The following is a 20,015-nucleotide window of genomic DNA, read 5'->3' as shown; positions in this document are numbered from 1 at the left end:
CTGGCAATATAGGATTTCCTTTTGGAAGGTAGCATATTGAACATATGCCCGTATATTGTAACAGATCACCGCATAAGTTGTTTCGTGATTGGGAAGTAACATTACTTGTGGAAAAATGAGCCATGTCCTGTTAACAGATTAATTCCTTGGACAGGAGGATAATCAGGACGTGTCTGAATAGAATATATTATCATAGGACATTCTCCTGGGGTTTTCCTATGATATCATCCATTTAATTGGAAAAGTTAAGTGTATCTTAGTTTTTACAAAAACACTGAGCTGATCAATAGCTCTCCTAGGGCTGGCTTGAAGGATTGGATATTTTTTACGTGGCTAGGAACCAATTGGTCACATAGCAATGGGACTTGCAGTTTATTGTGGGATCCGAACTGCACTATATCGATAAATTAATTTCTATCACCAGAAATAAGATTCTCTGATTCCGCGTTGGCCGAGCCGGGAATTGGGCCTCGGACCACCGATTTGGAAGATGAGTGCACAAACCACTCATCCAGAGAGGAACTCGTATAAGGGTAAAACCATGGAAGAGCTGTCTCACGGGTTTCACCCTTCGAGGAGCCTGAGGATACCATTTGCGATACTGGGAACAACCTGGAGGTTACGCAAACTCTAGGTTCTACTTGTTCCTCCTTGTCCCTAACGGAAGAATGGGTTCCAGTAATTAAGGAGGACCCAAGATGAGTGACTGATAAAGTTTATCGTAGCACAATCATCGCTACCAGGTCGAGTGGGGAAGAGGCATCACCGATAGGTAGGATTAATAACTCAAGGTCTTGAGGTTGCCCAGTATCCCTTTTCGAACTAATAGTTTTAAGATTTTGGGTGTAGAGTGTCACCTCGGATGTAACACAACTCCAAAGGTCTTTAGCTCACATATAGAGAATGACTCTTTGGCCGTGACTGCCTATATAGAGGAGGTTTCGGTCCATTAACCCTTAAACGCCTATTGGACGTATTAAATGTTGACGAAAATTGTCTGTTGGGTGCCCAATTGACGTATGAAACGTTGATGCAAAAAAGTTTTTTTTTAAAATTCGCAGAAAAAAAGTTATAGGCCTACTTGGCGAAAACTTTTGAATCACGCACCTTGGGGGATGCTGGGAGTTCACACATCAAGCCATTGTTTTGTTTACAATCGTTACCCAGGCATGCAAGCTCGAATTTCTTTCTTCTTGCACTATAAAGCATCAGCGACACATCTCGGAAATTATTTTGTCACTCATAATTTTTGCATCATTTAATATTAGCCAGTACATAGAGTTTTATATATGAAAATGTGTGCAATTTCATGTAGAATACAACTAAAAACAACTCATGGTTATAGCTTTTATCAGTTTTGAAATATTTTTATATAAATAACGATAAGCGCCAAAATATCAACCTTCGGTCAACTTTGACTCAATCAAAATGGTCGAAAACCGCAATTGTAAGCTAAAACTCTTACATACTGGTAATATTCAATCATTTACCTGTATTTTGCAACAAACAAAAGTCTCTAGCACAATATTTCGATTTATGGTAAATTTAAAAAAAAAACTTTCCTTATGTCCGCGTGGTAACTTCCGAAAAAATCAGAATTTTTTGTCCGATTGTTGTAATGTTTGCACCGTTTTATGTTAGCTGTTACATAAAGTTTATATATGGAAATGTGCATAATTTCATGTAGAATAAAAAAAAAAAAAACATGATTGTAGCTTTTATCAGTTTTGAAATATTTTCACATAAATAATGATGTGCCAAAATATCAACCTTCAGTCAACTTTGACTCGACTGAAATGGTAAAAAAACGTAATTGTAAGCTAAAACCATTACATTCTAGTAATATTCAATCATTTACCTTTATTTTGCAACAAATTGGAAGTCTCTAGCACAATATTTTTATTTATGTGAATTTTTGAGGGGAAAAAAAAAAATCGTAAATTTTTTCGTCCGATTGTCGTAATGTTTGCACCGTTTTATATTAGCCGTTACATAAAGTTTTATATGTGAAAATGTGCGCAATTTCATGTTGAATACAACAAAAACAACTAATGGTTATAGCTTTTATCATTTTTGAAATATTTTTATATAACTAACGATAAGTACCAAAATATCAACCTTCAGTCAACTTTGACTCGACCGAAATGGTAAAAAAACGCAATTGTAAGCTAAAACTCCTACGTTCTAGAAATATTCAATTATTTACCTTTATTTTGCAACAAATGGGCAGTCTCTAGCACAATATTTTGATTTATGGTGAATTTTTTAAAAACTTTTTTTTTTTCACGTCCGTGCGTTACAAATTCATGCATCATATTGTGATAATATTTTCTGTGTTGCTTTGATCGTTTTACAATTTGTTATATACCAAAATCATTGCAATTTAGAGTACAATACAACAAAAAAATAATTAACTCATTAGCTATAACCTTTTTCTCACAGTGCGATTTGTATACAATTATATATGAATTTTTTTTTTGCGCTGTCATATATTCCAATATTTAAATATGATAATGATATTGTTTTTCATTTCTGATGGTTGCAATGACAAAAAAAGGAGCCAAAAATAAACTCTTAATCTTGAAACTTAAGCGTGCTATGATTTTTTGAGAAAAGACTTTTTTCCGCTTCGGCGCTCACTCATGAACGCTGCCGACATACGGGAGACACTTTCGGAAATACCAGCTCGGCGTTTAAGGGTTAAAGGCATTGGGTCAGTAGACAATGATCTGGTGGAGAGGTCAGAACAGAGGGAAGTCTCTCTGTAATTACATGTATGGTGATATATATACATTGGACCGGTGATTGGGCATGTCAGTATCACTTCACACTGAGTAATGTTCAGATGAATCAGAAGCAGTGAACTGGATGGGGCACATAAGAATTCCGATGTTGTAAGTGAAAACATACTCTGTATCATAGTAGATTTGATGGATTACCACCAGGCACATACATCAGTCATGTTACAGGAAACTGACTGTGGATGGTGGTCTTCCTCTGACCTTGGTAGAGTGGGAGTACTCAATGTAGACTTAAAAGTAGTTAGGAACATCAGTTCCAATTTGCCCCAGAGTCCGGGATAATGAGTCTATGCAGCACAGGTCATAATGACAGATACATTTCTTAGTCGTGCTCAGCACAGTGTGAGACACCTTCAGGAGGGCCGGCTTTGACTTGTCAAAGTACTCTGTGGTTATAGAAAGAACTACGTCACCTAGAACATAAAGGTGGTAGACGTAAAGGAACAGGCCAAACAGAGGCGATCAGTCAAGCCTACTCCTAGTTGTCAAGTTGTACCAATGAGGTTATACAGAAGAGAAGGTCATCAGAGGAATACGGGCCTTCTGGCAATTAAGAACATATCTTAAAATGATCGTGACGGTTGGTCTGTGACTGTATCGAAGCTCAAAATTGAGCAATGTCAAGAAGGTGTCTATCTGTTCATTGAAATTTGAGAGTGCGTTCACTGTATGAAAAACCGCTTTCAATTTCCTGTATATAAATAAGGTTACCCAGAGGTTCTTGGACACAATTTCCTTGGGTCCTTTGGTGGCTGCTCAACAAATGATGTAACTCATCCAGTACCCCTGGCAGGTCAGTTGGTATCTTGCCTAAGATGATGGTATGAATGTGAAATGGAGGAGTTAACTGGCCTCTTTCCTTTTAAAATTTCTGTCTCCTTCTTTACTTCGGGCAGTAAGAAGAGAGCACCATCATAAGCTGGAACAGACAAGGTACAGGTGAGTGAAGTAGCCATACTGTTAGGGTTAGTATCAGGAAGATACCTATCAGTAGCAAGACATTCCTCTCTTTAGCAAGGGGGAGAGGAATGATAACAAACCTACATGAGTGGATGAATTTGTTTGTTAGAAGGACAGATCTTCTTATCTTCCTCGGACGCAATGAACTATGACATTGTGTAGAACCCAGATGTCTGACTCTATGATATTCATATATGTCTTAGATTCGGAAATACTGGTCAGTTGTTTATTAGAATTCTGGTAGTCAGAAAACTGATCAAAGGTGGCAAACTCCCAGTTGGTTAATAGTACTTACCTCCCATCAAGAATAAGTCTATCCTAATGTTAAGACTGAAGGTTTGTTTTGTATATGAACAAATGACAAATTTTTAACCAATTTGTATTTTTCATAACTTACAAACATGACAAATTTGTAACTTATTTGTATTTTTCATAACTAACAAACCTGAGGTCTTAATATTAGGATTTACTAGCGCCAAGCTGGAAATCGGTAGAATTAATATTAAACTTGTACAATCCAGGGACTATTGGCATCTATACCCGGTCACGGGGCATGTATTACCCAGAATGCCCTCAGCGTCCCGTGACCTACAAGTTACACTTCTAACCCAGTTTAGACTGCTAGAGGGGTGGTTCGAGGTGGGCCTTTAACTGTTAAGACCTCAGGTTTGTTAGCTATGAAAAATACAAATTAGTTACAAATTTGTCATTTGTTCATATACGAAACAAACCTTCGGTCTTAACATTAGGATAGACTTACTTATTGGAGGGAGGTAAGTCTCTATAACTGACTGGGAGTTTGCCACCTATATCCATTTCCGAATATTGGGAGTATTCCAAGAGAATGGACTATAACCCTTGAACCAAAGATAAGAGAATCTATTGGTTTCCCTAACTGGGTGCTGGTACCATGCCATGGTTTATAAACTATGGGAAAACAGAACCTTCCATTCTCATAAACCACTCTTGTCCCTTGTATCTGGAACTACCATCACCCCTCTCTTCCCTATTACTGAGAGGGGTGTGTTGCTACTGAAAAGTATACTATACTCTAAAATAACTTTACAGTATGGCTGACCACTTCACCTGCATCTAGTCCGTTCCAGCTTATGATGGTACTCTCCTTTATACTACCCGTAGGTAAAGGAGTAGAAAGAAAGTAGTAAAGAAAAAAGACCAATCATCCCATTCATTCTACTTTCATACCTTCATCTTAGAATAGACACAAACTGACCTGCCAGGGGTACTGGATGAGCTATACCACTTGCTGGGCCACCACCATTGGACCCAAGGAAAAGGTATCCAAGGATCTATGGGCAACGTCTTTTAAATAAAAGGAAGTGAAAGTTGTTTAGCATTTCAAACACCAGCTTTCAGAATTCTCTCTACAGACATATTCTTCTTGAATGCCAAAGAAGCACTCAAGCCTCTGATGTCATGAGCCCTAGCCCTCTCCTGGCTATCTGACCCTTTGTTTTCTGTTATGTAGGCATTCCTGATTGTTTCTCTTACCCAAAACGATATTGTATTCCTGGACACTTCCTTTTTGTTCCGTCCTGTACTTATGAACAACCTTTGGCACCCCGGCCTGAGGTGCCTTGTCCTTCTTAAGTACTCTCTTATTACCCTGACAGGACACAGAAGCATCTCCTTTTTGTTATTGTCTACGAAATCTGCCAGAGAAGGTATGGAAAAGGAGCCGAGTCTACCGTCCACTATTGATGGGTTTTGAGTTTCGGCCACGAATTCTGGAACAAACTCGAATACCATTGACTTCTAACCTCTTGAGTGCTTTACGATATATGACAGGCCAAGTAGTTCCCCCACCCTTTTGGTTGAAGCTAGGGCCAATAAGAAGACTTCCTTCAGGGTCAGGCTCCTATCTGTGGACTCCCTCAGTGCTTCGTATGGGTTTTTTGTCAGACTACTTCGTACCATGGTCAAATCCCAATCTGGGGCTTTTAGTTCCTTTGGCAAACATGACTGCTCAAAGCTCTTCAACAACATGGCCAACTCCCATGAAGATGAAATGTCCACACCTTCCATGCATAAGACCGAGGGCTAGAGCAGCCCTGTACCCCTTTACTGCAGATACAGACATATGCCTTTCTGTCCTCAGATATATCAGAAAGTCTGCTTATTGCTGAATAGTGGTACCGAGTGGAGACAAGTTCCCTCTACGACACCGATCACAGTATGCTGACCATTTTCCTTAGTATACTGCTGCCGATGACTCTCTGATATTTCCTGCCATCTGCACTGCTGCTTTTTGTGAAAACCCTCTCGCTCGGAGGAGATACTTGAGTCCCCACCCATGAAGTGATAGGGACTTCGACTGGTGGTACCTCTCCACGTGCGGCTGACATAGTAGGTTGTTCCATGGGGGTAACTCTTGGCACGTCTATTAGGAGTTCCAAGAGGTCCGGAAACCATTCTGCCTTTGGCCATAAAGGAGCTACCAGAGTCATTCTGAGGTTCTGAGACTACATTACCATGTTCAGAACCTTACGGATTAGACAAAATGGAGGGATTAGACAAAATGGAGGAAATGCGTAAACGTCCAGATTGTCCCATGGGTGTTGTAGCGCATCTTCTGCTACTGCCTCTACGTCTGGGACTACTGAACAATACACTTCCAACTTTTTGTTGTACCTGGTTGCGAATAGGTCTATGATCGGCCTTTCCCACAACTTGAGCATCCTTTCTACTACCTGTTGATGCAAGGACCACTCCATTCCCAGGATCTGATCTGTGCGGCTCAATTTGTCACCCACTATGTTTCTTTTTCCCGGAATATATCTGGCCCTGATGTCTACTAGGTTCTCTACAGCCCGCTGATGAAGTTGAACTGCCATCACATGTAACTGTCGAGAAACTAGACCTTGTTTGTTTATGTAAGCTACTACTGTGGTGTTGTCTGACATCAATACCACTGATTGCCCCTTCACCCTCTCCCTGAATTCCTGTAGTGCTAGAAAAGCTACTTTTAACTCCAGCACGTTTATATGAAGTTCTCTGTCCTCGCCACTCCATTTTGCTGAAACCATCAGCTCCTCTATATGGGCTCCCCAACCTTCTAGTGACGCATCTGAGAACAGCAAGAGATCAGGGGAGGGTTGCAAGTCTTTCCTCACTTCTGCCGACAAGGGAATCTGCTTGTAAGGGTGATCTACTATTGATGACCAAAACTCCTTCATCCTCCATTGTAGAGATCGAAGGTGTAGTTTCCCTTGTGGTATACTAGCTTCTCCAAGGAAGTTAGAACTCCCAGTAATACCTGCCACTGTTTAGGTGGCTGTGTTTGTTTTTCCAGAAAGGCAGTCACCACTTGTTTGCATTTCTCTACTCTCTGGTCTGTCGGGAATACTTTGGCTTTTATTTTGTCTATAACCATTCCCAGATACACTAGCCTTTGACTTGAATCCAACTGCGACTTCTCCTGATTTATCACAATACCTAAGTTGTGACTAAACTGTAGAAGGGTTGCCCTGTCCCTGAGTAATTTCTCTCTGGACTTTGCTATCACCAGCCAATCGTCTAGATATCTTATTAGCCTGATCCCCTAAGCATGCGCCCATGTCGGCATGAGAGTGAACGCTCTTGTAAAAACTTGAGGAGACGTTGTCAGTCCGAAGCACAGGACTTTGAACTTGAAAACTTTCTCTGGAAGACTGAAGCGGAGAAATTTCCTGGAAGACTGATGGACTGGGATCTGAAAGTATGCGTCCTTCAAGTAGAACCGTCTTTGGAGTTTCCATCTTGAATCTGGTTTTTTTTATAAACAGATTCAATGTTGACAGGTCTATTACTGTCCTCCAGTCCCTGTTGGCTTTGGGTACAAGGAAAATCCTGCTGTAAAACCCCTTTTACGGAATGGATACTTGTTCCACAGCCCCTTTTTCCATCATCATCTTCACTTCCTCTTGCAGAATAAAAGCCTTCTGAGGTTCTTGAGCATAAGCGAGGTGAGGTAATGGCTGTTCTGTCAGGGGTGGGGATACTTCGAACGGAATCAAATACCCGACCCTGAGAACATCCACCACCCACTGCTCTGCTCCCAGTTCCTGCCACACCTTCCAGTGATTTGCCAGGCAACCCCCCACTGGTGTGGCTGAGTGATGAGAGGCACCCATCCTATCGTCTTGAGCCTCTCCCTCTTCCCCTAATCCCCCTTCCTCTGTTATTTCTATTTTGAAAGGGCCGATGAGCCAACTTTTTTTGGGAAGAGGGTCTTGTTCTATTTGGGATATTATGCCTCACTGGCTTCTTTCGAGGTATTTGCTGCTGCCTTACCTCCGTAGGGTTAGCTTGACTGTTAGATGTTTTCTAACTGCCAGCTGTACCAATCTATCGTTAGTGTCCATTCTTCTTCTGTCTATAGCCTCTTCCAGTATGGCCTCTGGCAACAGCAATTGCGACTCTCAAGATATCCCCATTCCTCATTGCTAGCAGGGAATCCAAATCAACAGTGCGGCTTAGTCTAGCCTCGGTTCTGGGTAATACATGCCCCGTGACCGGTATAGATGCCAATAGTCCATGGATCGCACAAGATTAATTTTAATTCTACCGGTTTCCAGCTTGGCGCTAGTAAATCCTAATGTTAAGACCGAAGGTTTGTTTCATATATGAACAACTGAGGTCTTAACATAAAAAAGGCCCACCTCTAACCACCCCCTTTATCTACTAACCTGGGTTGGAAGAATAACTAACGGGGACACGAGTTAAAGAGGGGTATGTGGGTGCCTCCACTTGTCTCATGACCAAGCACAGATGCCAATAGTCCCTTGCGTACACAATTATTTTAAACTACCGGTTTCCAGCTGGCGCTGAGTATTTATCCTAATGTTAAGACCTCAGGTTTGTAAGTTATGAAAAATACAAATTGGTAAAAAAATTGTCATGTTTATAACTTATGCTTAAGGAGAAAATCTTGCATGCGTCCCAAGTAAGCTGGAAATCGCATTACATGTGTCATTTTTGATATAGTTATTGTAGTTTTCACTTTTCATTATAAAACTATAAAATGCTGACTTTGAATACAATAATGTATTTTGAAGGATTCAGACCTTATTGAACAACTGCTTGCAGATTCTACGAGTGCTGACAGAGTCTGCTATCGCTGTTCGGACAAAAGCCATGAAATGTTTGACAATGGTGGTTGAAGCAGACCCAGGAGTCTTGTCTCGTTCAGATATGCAGATGGGGGTTCATCATTCATTTTTAGATCACTCCACATCTGTGAGAGAGGCGGCAGTCGATCTGGTTGGCAAGTTTGTGTTGTGTCGACCAGAAGTGCTCAATACCTACTATGAAATGATTGCAGCAAGAATACTGGTGAGAGTTGAATATTAGTTGCCTTATTTTACATGAAACAGTTTTTTGTGTTGAAACAGTTATTTTTAGTGGATAAAATTCTGTATTGAGGTGATAGTGTTTACTAGTGCTAATTATTGTTCTTGCTTTCAGGATACTGGTGTTAGTGTAAGGAAACGTGTTATAAAGATATTAAAAGATATATGTTTAGAGTGTCCAGACTTCACAAAAATTCCAGAAATTTGTGTAAAAATGATTCGTCGAGTAAATGATGAAGAAGGCATAAAGAAGTTGGTGCAAGAAGTCTTCCAGGTATGTTTGATTTTGGTTTGCTGGAGGCTTTATATATATTGTATATTTTTTTCTGAACAAAGTAATGTAGAGAAATTAAAGTTTTCATAATCACATGATGCAGTGCTTAAATTGCATCGCATCATAATTTTTGTACTTTAGGTATTGCTTCGCATTTCAGAATATGTGGTTTACATATTGCTTCACATTTCAGAATATGTGGTTTACTCCAGTGAGAGAAAGGCCTCAAGTTGATGAAGAAGCACTTCTTCGTAAAGTCAATAATATAACAGAAGTTGTAGTGGCTTGCCGAGACACTGGCCTGGATTGGTTTGAACAGCTGTTGCACAGTGTAAGTATAAATTTAGATGTGTTGACATTTCCATTGACTGAAGTATGACCAAAGCATGATATTCACCATCCTGCAGTCTGTTCTGTCTTATCAAATATTATGAGATTTTAAAGTTGGTGATGAACTTCCAGATGTTTAGACCGAAAGAGGACAAGGATGATGTAACAAAAATCAACACTGAACCTCCGAAGTCCCTTGTAACTGCCTGTAAGCAAATTGTGGATTGTCTTGTAAGGCATATATTAGTGTTGGAAGAAGGTGGTGCTGAAAATCAGTCATCAGAGCAACCAAGAACTACATCGCAGAGGTTACTTGCATGTCTTAAGACCCTGTATCTATTTGCCAAAATCCGTCCGCAGCTTCTCATTGAACATGCTATCACTCTTCAGCCATATTTAGCATGGAAATGCCGGGTAAGATATGCATGCATTTGTTATTGTTTTTTGTATGTCATTGAAAGCAGTTTGAATCCTCTTATCTCAAAATTGGAATTCATTCTTGTATCATAAAAACTAAGTATAAATATCATATAAGTTTGAAACTAATTATATATGATCATTTCAATGTCTTAGGAATAAACCTTTATGTATTTGGATCTAAATGAGTATTAATGAGAAAGCTCAAGAACCTAGTTGTCTATAGACAAGACAACAGGCATGATATCCCTGTTATTTAATGATAATAGATAACCAATGAAGCTAAAGGTGCAAATAGTACCTGAATATCCCTTGCATATGGTGAATCTTGAAAAAGTTTTGATTCTTAAAAAAATAGAAGTTAGCACTTTTAAGGTTATAATTATAACCGTCATGGATTCTTATCTTTTGCCAGTACATGTCATTGAAATTAGGAAAAAAATTTCTAATTTGAAGCTTTTAACATCTTGGTAGTTAACTACTGTTAATCATGTTGTGACTTCAAGTATACATAGACCATTTTTTTATCATACAAAGTATGATCTTGTGCCAGTTTAGTATGGGTGTCAACTATTCGTGGTGGGTGTGTGGTACATATTCCCCTGTGAATAGGGGAGAACACTGTACTATGCATTATAAAAGCACTTATAGCCTGTGTTTTCATTGTAATCAGAGACAGGTTTTAGATTTTTTTTCTTTTTTTTCTCTTAGAATAATTAAGCTATGAATAGAATAATTAAGCTATGAATAATATATTTGTTGTGTAGTTTTAATACATAATTGAACATAAGAAAATTATGTCAGAATTGCACTAGACATGATATAGTGGAGAGAACTTGTTTGAAGTCCAGCCATGATTAAAACCTCAGTGTTGAGGATGTAGTGGGATGTTAGGAGTAGGTGATTATATACCTTCTTATCAGATTAAGCATAGTTATCATTTAACATCCCCAGCATTGGAAGTGATGGTAATAACTTTTACACACAAAAATTATAAATTGCAGTCAATTATATTGTTATACTATGTGTTACTTGTATCTGGTATTTCAGGTGCATATAATTCTATTGTATTAAAACTTATTCGCTTTTTTTCCTTTCCTTTGAATAACAGACCCAGGTGGATTATACAATGATTGGTGTTGTGGCTCGAACGTTAGAACTGGTAGTACCACTGATGGAACATCCAAGTGAAACGTTTCTCTCACAGTTAGAAGAAGACGCTGTAAAGTTAATAATTCAGCATGATCGTACTGTCATCACATCGTGCTTAGCTTTATTAGGGTCCATCGTTAACACTGTTACCAAAAATTATAGGCTTATAAAAGACTGCTTTATAAGGTAAGTTCAGCAAGAAAATTGTTGACTGTCTATATACGTAAATTTGGGTTAACTGTAACATGTTTCAAAATGATACGTTACTAACATTTTGTACTTTTCTCATTACAGGTATCATAGCTTTATCATTGACTATAAGAAGCTGAATGAAGAGAATCCTCAAAATCCAAAACTAGAGTCTTATAAGCCATTTTTTAGAAGAGCATTATACACCATAGGCCTACTTCTAAAACATTTTGATCTCAAAAGTGATGACGTCAGATGCGGGTTACCGGTAAGACAATTTTAAGATTGTTTGGTTCACATAACCTCGTTAATCATATGCCAATACTTAAGCCCCCCTCCCCCACAATGTGGGATGTGATCATGACTGCACAAACCTATCATTCCACCACAGCAACTTGAAAAAATATCTTTCTGTACTTTGGCACTGCATCATTAAAAATTTCAACTTGAAAATTATTATCTTTGATGTGTTGTGGAAAAATTCAATAAAATATTTTACTTTTGAATTTTGATTTACACTTTATTCAGATGAAATGCCATTGCTGTCGAAAGCAAAATCTTTAGGCTTGAAATGACATCACCCTACTTCTTATCATCATTTTGGTCACTTTGACTTTTTGACTTAAAGGATTTTAAATGTACATACCATTGTGGATTGTTCTTTTTATTCGTTTAACTGATGTGTCCAAAATTTAGGTCACATACAACACTTTGGTGTAGCTTTATGTTCAATTAATAAAACCATAAATAAGCTAAATCTCAAAAGACTGGAAAAAAAAAAAAAAAAAAACTTTTGTTCATATATGAAACAAACCTTCAGTCTTAACATTAGGATAATCTTCTAGCCCCCAGCTGGAATCCAGTAAAATTAATAAAAACTTCTCGATTTTTCAGGTTGACATCACTGATCAAGTTTTTGACACATTGATGTATTTCATGGAGCTGCCAGATATGAACCTCAGGTATTGCACCTTACAAGCTTTGGGATTCATGTGTATACGGCATTATGAATTAATGATGGGGCCCCGGTTGAAACAACTGTATCACACATTGTTGTTAGACCAGTCTGTCAGTACACAGCTCCGAATACAAACACTGCTGAATGTAGAAACCTACCTACAAGAGGAAGAGATTCGTATGATCAAGCAAGATCAAGAATGTAAGTTTGGGAAATATGATCGTAAATTTTTTGTGTTCCTGAGTCAAATGATTTCTTGGCCTTAATAGATATATTTTTTAATGATTTGGAGTATGTTTTGTCAGGTTAGGGTGCTTTTCTTATTAAGAAGAGTATAACTTCAAGTTTGGTGCAGAAATTAAAATGTCTATATTAAAAGGTATACTGAATTTGTATAAATGTTGTCTATGCTCTCTTTAACGGAGTAAGCACATTCCATGATTCAACAGTTTTAGCTTTATACAACGATTGTAACGTGTATCCTTTTCTTTAGAGTAAACGTGCAGGTTTATTTTCCTTTTCTATTGGGAGAAAGACAGTTTTTAATTACACCACCATTCTCAGTTTTTAATGAAATGTTTGATAAATTTCTACTTATGGTACCAATAACATTTGCTTCAGTGCTTGAACTAACTCCTTTGGTAATGCAGCATAAAATGTACAACAATTTTCTTTGCTAATAATTTCAGTTCAGCTAATAAAAGCAGCATTATTTAATGTCGTGACCACCATCGTTATTACTACACTGTGTCAATGTGGAAGTCATGTAAACTAATAAATATTTTGTAGCTTATTATTATTAAGGGGAAATAGTTTTTAATGAAATCATTTGAAGTACAGTTATTCCAGTTATAATAGAAGATTATTACTCATAAGTTTTTTATACTATACTAAAATGTAGTTTATTGTGATGATGATGATGAGGGTTTGAACTTTTCTTTTCTTTTTCATTTCAGGGGCTAAGCAGAAAACGCGTGAAAACCTAAAGGAAATGTGTGATTTACAGTCGGGTATGGCGTCAGCTATCATACAGATGTATCTTAAGCAGGTTAGTTTTGTGTAGTAGTTTGACATATTGATTTCAAAATATTGCTGTTGACTAAATTCTCATGTCGTCAGAATTAATGAAACAAATTGTATTTACATAAAGTAATAATTGATCAATGATATTGCGGCATGTGTTTTATGTTGTTTATGGTTGTTATCCTGTCAGTGAAAGTTAACACTTATCTATTCTATTGGAAATTTGCTCTTTTCTGTTGCAAGCTCACAAACTCTTAAAAATAATAATATAAAACCTAATGTTTCAGGTCCTTGAATGTGTTGTGGCTGGGTGTGTTGTTGTACGTCATTCTGCTCTGAGAGTAATTCAGCTAGTTTTGGCTCAAGGTCTAGTCCACCCCGTCCAAATTGTACCATATTTAGTGTGTATGTCCACAGACTCGGAGGAAGCCATAGCACACTCGGCTGACAAGCAGTTGCAAGACATTGAAAAGAAATACCCAGGTTTCATTGGGATGAAAGCAATGCAGGGGTTTCGATTATCATATCGACTACACACCCTCATCCAGGCACAGCCACCCACTCGAGGTTTCCGTTCGAAAGAAGGAGAACATCCGGGGGCGCTTAATGGTTTTTTATACTCGATTATGCGTTCTACAAAGCAGCACAGAAGAGCGGTTGCGTTTTCTTTGCTGAAGCAGTTTGAGGAACAAGCTGTGAGTTCTATTGTGCATTTTACCCAAGTTCTTTCTGTATTCGTTTGAAAAGTTAATGTTAACCAGTTTTATAGTGCTGATGTTCATGAATATTAATTCATTTTATGTTTTGCAGTTTTCCTTTGTTTTTTCTTTTTGGAAAATATGTTGTGTGCAGTATTTACAATAGTTTATTTTTTATTTTTTGCAGCGTTGCAATTTGTCAGAGCTGTTGTTCATCGCAGATAATTTAGCATACTTCCCTTATCAAGTGATTGATGAGCCTCTGTTCATAATACACCACATTGATATAATGATCTCTGTCACGGGTACAAATATTCTTCAGAACTTCAGAGAGGTAAGAGGATACCTGTTCTTATATATATTTTTTTATTTTTAAGGAATTTCCTTATATTCCTTTCTTTTCCCTATCTGAAATGAGTTGTATCAGACAATATTAAGAGATTTGGTTGTAAGTTTGTTTAATTTTTGGAATGCATATTTATCTATAATTTATAAACATAAGAAATGTATGTAAATTGGCAATTCGTGCAATTGGAGCTTCAAAAGTTCAAGTGAAGATGCAGTGCTTTACTATCCTAATAGTACTGCTCTTCTTGCATTTTAATACATTTTTATCTATTAACCCTTATTGGTCAGACTAAATATACATCCCGCCCAGCCCCAAACTGGGCAAACTTGAAGGTTGGCCAACTTGAGAAGAAAACACTTTGGCCAATTTAAGAAAAATGCATCAATGGAAGGAGGAAGTGCAAATGCACATTGTGTGGGGAAAAAATTCTAAAACTTTTTTCCCTACCTTTCACAGGAAGTTGAAAGTGACTATTTACAACCCTGTGTGGGGCCTCTTTTACAAAACACACTGGAAAATATGCTAATTTTACCAAGTTATACATGTGTTGCTAATATTTTAGTTTGTAAAATTATAGTTACAGTTCACACAATATCATAACAGATAAGAACTCAAATCGGTAACAAATTCTGAGTACATTTGTTGTGAAATATTTACAAGATTTACTGAGATGGGAAAATGAAGTAACTTTTTGTTAGGTATACTTGTTTTTCTCTAATATATTTTTTGCACTTCTCTGCAAAATGACAATTACAGCTGACGCATTATCATAAAAGATAAGAACTAAAATCAACAGCAATTCCTGGGTATATGTATGAGCAAACTAATAAAAAGACACCTGGAGCTACAGAGAGGCAGCACATTCCCCAATGAAATCTCAAGCCATAATGATTGATGTCTCTCCTGTGCTCAACTACTACAGTTGCCATAAGTTATTTATGAACCATTGAAGTGCCATGAACATCTTTCCCACTAGATTCATCCAAATAGTATGGCATGTAATATTAATACTCGTATGAGTTAGCCCATCCATCACTCAAAACTTGTTTTATATACTCATATGATGATACCCATTCATTAAGGGTTAATGTATTTATTTATTTCTTCTTCCTTAATAAGGAAGATGTCTTCATTTTGTATTTCCTTTACCTTGTCTGACTTCTTCCTAATAAACACCATATTCTTTGGAAGCTTGAAATTCAAGTCATGACCCCTGTGGGCTTGCTCCATATGTATAGGGTTCATCATTTGAAAAATAATAGTAAATTTATTGATTGGATTTTTCTTCCAATGAAAATATTACACGTTTCTTGGTAACAGAAAAGATGTAAGCTGAAGTGTAGAGATTAGTGAGCATAATTGTTTCGGGTGTGAGGATGGTTGAAATAATATACAGAGGTTTCATGCTAAAATATAATTGATATACACTTTCTTTTTGTTTTTCCTTTGAAACTCTAGGGAGGTTTCTGACATCAAAATGAGCATAGAAATGTATACTACACACAAAGCCAAAATAACCACTAGCCTTACAAACAATATCACATATTTATTTTGAATATCCATAATTTCATTATTTATATTGATGGTATATGGAAAGTTAATTTGTTTCATTATTACTTTTAAAGTAGAGACACTGTAAGTGCCTTTATTATTACTTTTAAATAAATAGAGACCCTATAAATGCCCATAAGTAACCCCATAATGGTGCTGATATATGTTGAGTAGGTTGCTTTGATAGTTAAAATGTTTTACTCTTTGATAAATTTATACATAATAATTTTGAAGAATATAAAGAAAAACTAATAAACAATGTGGATGTTCTCTACTGTACATACCTGTTAGGTGATGTGTGTGAGCTCTGTCTTACCATAGGCTTCAGTTGAAGTCTATGGTAGCAGTCTCACTAATTTCATAATTTTTTTTCATAGTTTATTTTTCAATGGTATATTGTTAAACTTAGCAGCACTTGCACTAGGAACTTACGTTGGAGACATGGAGCTAGTTAATAATAATAAAATTCAGTGCAAACAAGTCACAGGAAAGGTCCCGTAAGCAAGCACATATTAATTTGCTGCCTAGTTCCTAAAACTAAACAGACCAAATGTGGGAACTATTATATCTGAACTTGTAGTACTGCAGCAATATTTTCTTATTTTTTTATTTGAGCTTTAATTTTTTTTTTTTCCAGTGTATATTTACTTTTGTTTATTTTAAGTGATTGGGCCCATTTCTTTTGATTTTTTGTATTATGGCTGAGTGCTGGAACATGGGCATTTTTGATTGCTTCTGGTGTTTTTATGTCCAAGATGTATAAACCAATGCAAGTTTATTTTTCTGTTCATTTTTAACAAAGACCACTGACACTGAAAATGCCAGAACTTGAAGTGTCATTGGAGGTGTTACTGTATATGGTTAGCTTCAGTTTTTTGTTTTGAAACTGGCTGACAGCAGCTACTATGGTGTAGAAGTGTTTCAAGTTATTGAAATAAGAATCTTATTAAAACTGTAATAGTGGTTGTCTTTACTGTACATTGTTCTGATTCTTTTAAATCTCTTTCAGGCTTTATTACCTCCACCAAATGCTGAAGTTAAAATCAATCCAGAAACTGGTCAGGAGGAGTATGTAGATGATTTAGATGATGAGGAAGATGTGGAGGTTTATTTATCACGTCTCCCTCCCTGCCTTACTCCGTTAGAAGATTGTATCAATTCCTGTCAGGGATGTCTGTTGTTATTAATGTTAAAAGATTATTTAAAAGAAATTTATGGAATCACTGATGGGTAAGTTAAATTTTGTATTTTGTACAGTTATATTATTTGCCATGCACATCTTTGCAAATGAGGTCACTGCTGTATAGTGGGTCCCATTTCACATGGAGTGCAGGTTTGGTTATCCAATGCTTTTGACATTTTTCCCCAAACTGTTTTACCACAGGTCAATCATTATTGTTTCCCTAGAGTGAAAATTCATCTTGTTTTTATTTATTTATTTATTTATTTATTTTTTTTTTTTTATGGGTCCCTGATGGTAGATTTTGTCATTTTTGTTCTACCAGTTTACTATTCCTAATAAGCGGAGTTTTCTTTTCCCCATAATTTGTTGCATTCCTCATCTTACTCAGCGCTTTAAAATAACTAGATTAGAGCTAAGAAGTAATGAGGCTAGCATTTACTATTGATCAATCAGTCAATCTTTCATTTGGCAAAAGAAGCCTTGCTCACCAAGATAATAACAGCTAAGGGTCAATCTGTAATTCCTTGCTTCTGCCATCAAGACCAGTGACATAAGCCTTAAGAAGTAATGATTTTTATATGCCATAGAAATATTTAGAAATTTTAATGCCAATTTTGCTGTAAAATGTTGATACCAGCATAGTCACAAATTCTTTGCCAATTTTTAGGACATAATTGTTATCTCTTGTTTTTCCTCAGGCGGATCACTCAGTATTCTCCTTCTGACACATCCAAGCAGTATGAAAAGGCTTGCACCAGGAAAAGTACTGCAAAATTTAATCCTAAGACAACATTAAAAATGCTTAAAGAAGAGCCAGAAAAGAATGTAGATAAGAAAGATGATATGCAACCAAAGATTGATCTTATATCTCAATACCTCAATGTAAGTACTAATATTCTAATATATTAGTCTGATTCATAATTTCTTGATGAAAATATGTAATACAGTGTGGAAATATTGTTCATATATTATGTAGGCGTGAAATTATTGCTTGTCAAGAATGTGCTCTAATGGATTTTTTGGAAAGGGTTTCTATGTCTTATAAATCATTTTCTTTCAGTTTAAAGCCCTTATGCTTAAGATAGATCCAGATGACGAAGAGGATGACTCTGATGCAGAGGCTGCTCGTAAAGCTATGCAAAATGATGCCGATGGTCACACCTTAACTCCTAGAAATCTTAGAGGACATCATGTAAGTTATTTCCTGTAATTTACTTATTTATTTTTACCTATTAATGTACATGACTCTGCCCTCATTAGTTGGCTTTTTTTTATTTTTATTTTTTTTTCGGTTACATGAACATTTTTCTTAAGAAGCATATGGTGAAGATGGTATAAATCATTGTTAGGAAGTGCCTTTTAAAGTTTCAGTTTTCTGTAATTGGAAAATTTACTTTGTCTTTATTTGGCATTGCCATAGGAAGGAACAAAATTATCAATATACCTGATTATTACAGGCCATCGTGCTGTTTACTTCTGTTTGTTTTTGGATTTTGATGAGACTTTTTACTATGACTGTGTTCTTGTAGAGGTTTACTTAGGTGAGCTTGCAGCTAAGTTATGTCATCATTGGATGTGTGCCATTGGATGAGAAACCACATCTTTGCGAGTATCTTGCTCTGGCCAGAATTGTTCTTGGCTAATGTTAGGAGTGTCGTGACTGGTATGAGGATCAGTTGCATCTTCTTTCCTACCGTTATCCCTACAGCATCAGGCATGGTTTATTATTTGGCGAAGGGTATTTTTTACAACCGCATGCCCTTGCTGTCATCAACCACAGTTGTTGGCAGTAGGCCTCGCCTTTGACTTAAAAGTCCACCTGCAAGGCAGCTGTTTCCACAGTAATTATTGGCGGTGGCCCTAGCCTTTTACTAAAAAGTAAGCCTGCAAGGCAGCAGTTTCCACAGTCATTGGCAGTAGGGCTAACCTTTACTAAAAATTTAAGACCTGCAAGGCAGCAACTGTCCTTTTAGTCACCTTTTATGACACACAGAATCTATGGTGATAGTATTCTTACACCACTACTGAAGGGTGGGGATGAGGATCAGTTGCATCTCCTCATTCAAAAGAAATTTTGCCAATACTGTACACCAGACTTTTCAGTCTTTCAGACTCTTCTGCTTCTGGTTGGTATCAGAGTCTCCCTCTCAAGCACCATGTATCAAAGAATTGATTTTCTCAGTTGATGCACTATCTTACTCTGTGCTTCCACCCTCGTCCAGGTTATGGAGTGTGCTTCCACCCTCGTCCAGGTTATGGAGTTTCATTCCACTGAAGTGAACAGGAAGAGGGATATTGTCTGCTATTTTTGTCTGCCACAGCTTTTGCAAATGTTCCTCAATCTGACCAATGTAACATTTGCAGAATGTTCCTCTCAACACACTCTATGCTTTGTTATTTCCCTTTATTATAATTATTTTATTATTTATTACTTATTATTATTTATTATTATAATTACTATTATTATTATTATATGTAGAAGATTAATCCAATTCATTTGAAACAAGCTAGCACAGCCATTAACTTGAAATTCAAGCTTCAAAAGAATACAGTGTTCATTAGGAAGTAAGAGAGAAGGTAAAGTGAAATACAGAAAGAACTCACACATTAAAAAAGGAAAAATAAATGATTAGATGTATGAATTATTCCAATATTGAAGAGTCAGATACCAAACCTAATACAGGTTAGGAAAAAATGGCACTGTCCTTATTTTTTATTATGCTAACTTTTTGTGCAAAGACAACATATTGATCATAAATTTAATCATTGTAGCCAGAAC

The 20,015-nt window shown here is 36.9% G+C and overlaps 1 protein-coding gene across 4 annotated transcripts in view; it reads left to right on the top strand.

Annotated features, from left to right (window-relative positions):
• LOC135225881 (nipped-B-like protein B) overlaps positions 1 to 20,015 on the top strand; it is a 217,143-nt gene that overhangs the window by 173,326 nt on the left and 23,802 nt on the right. For all 4 annotated transcript variants that reach the window (XM_064265448.1, XM_064265447.1, XM_064265445.1 and 1 more), the window contains exons 18-30: positions 8,850 to 9,095; positions 9,228 to 9,386; positions 9,580 to 9,717; positions 9,849 to 10,130; positions 11,245 to 11,471; positions 11,580 to 11,742; positions 12,369 to 12,633; positions 13,389 to 13,480; positions 13,743 to 14,150; positions 14,341 to 14,487; positions 17,063 to 17,283; positions 17,935 to 18,118; positions 18,297 to 18,428. In XM_064265448.1, coding sequence (XP_064121518.1) covers positions 8,850 to 9,095; positions 9,228 to 9,386; positions 9,580 to 9,717; positions 9,849 to 10,130; positions 11,245 to 11,471; positions 11,580 to 11,742; positions 12,369 to 12,633; positions 13,389 to 13,480; positions 13,743 to 14,150; positions 14,341 to 14,487; positions 17,063 to 17,283; positions 17,935 to 18,118; positions 18,297 to 18,428 — 2,664 coding nt within the window. The remainder of the gene's footprint in view (positions 1 to 8,849; positions 9,096 to 9,227; positions 9,387 to 9,579; positions 9,718 to 9,848; positions 10,131 to 11,244; positions 11,472 to 11,579; positions 11,743 to 12,368; positions 12,634 to 13,388; positions 13,481 to 13,742; positions 14,151 to 14,340; positions 14,488 to 17,062; positions 17,284 to 17,934; positions 18,119 to 18,296; positions 18,429 to 20,015) is intronic.

The sequence above is a fragment of the Macrobrachium nipponense genome, chromosome 13 (assembly GCF_015104395.2).
Source record: "Macrobrachium nipponense isolate FS-2020 chromosome 13, ASM1510439v2, whole genome shotgun sequence".
Lineage (NCBI taxonomy): Eukaryota > Metazoa > Arthropoda > Malacostraca > Decapoda > Palaemonidae > Macrobrachium > Macrobrachium nipponense.
This window is presented reverse-complemented; position numbering and strand designations above follow the sequence as displayed.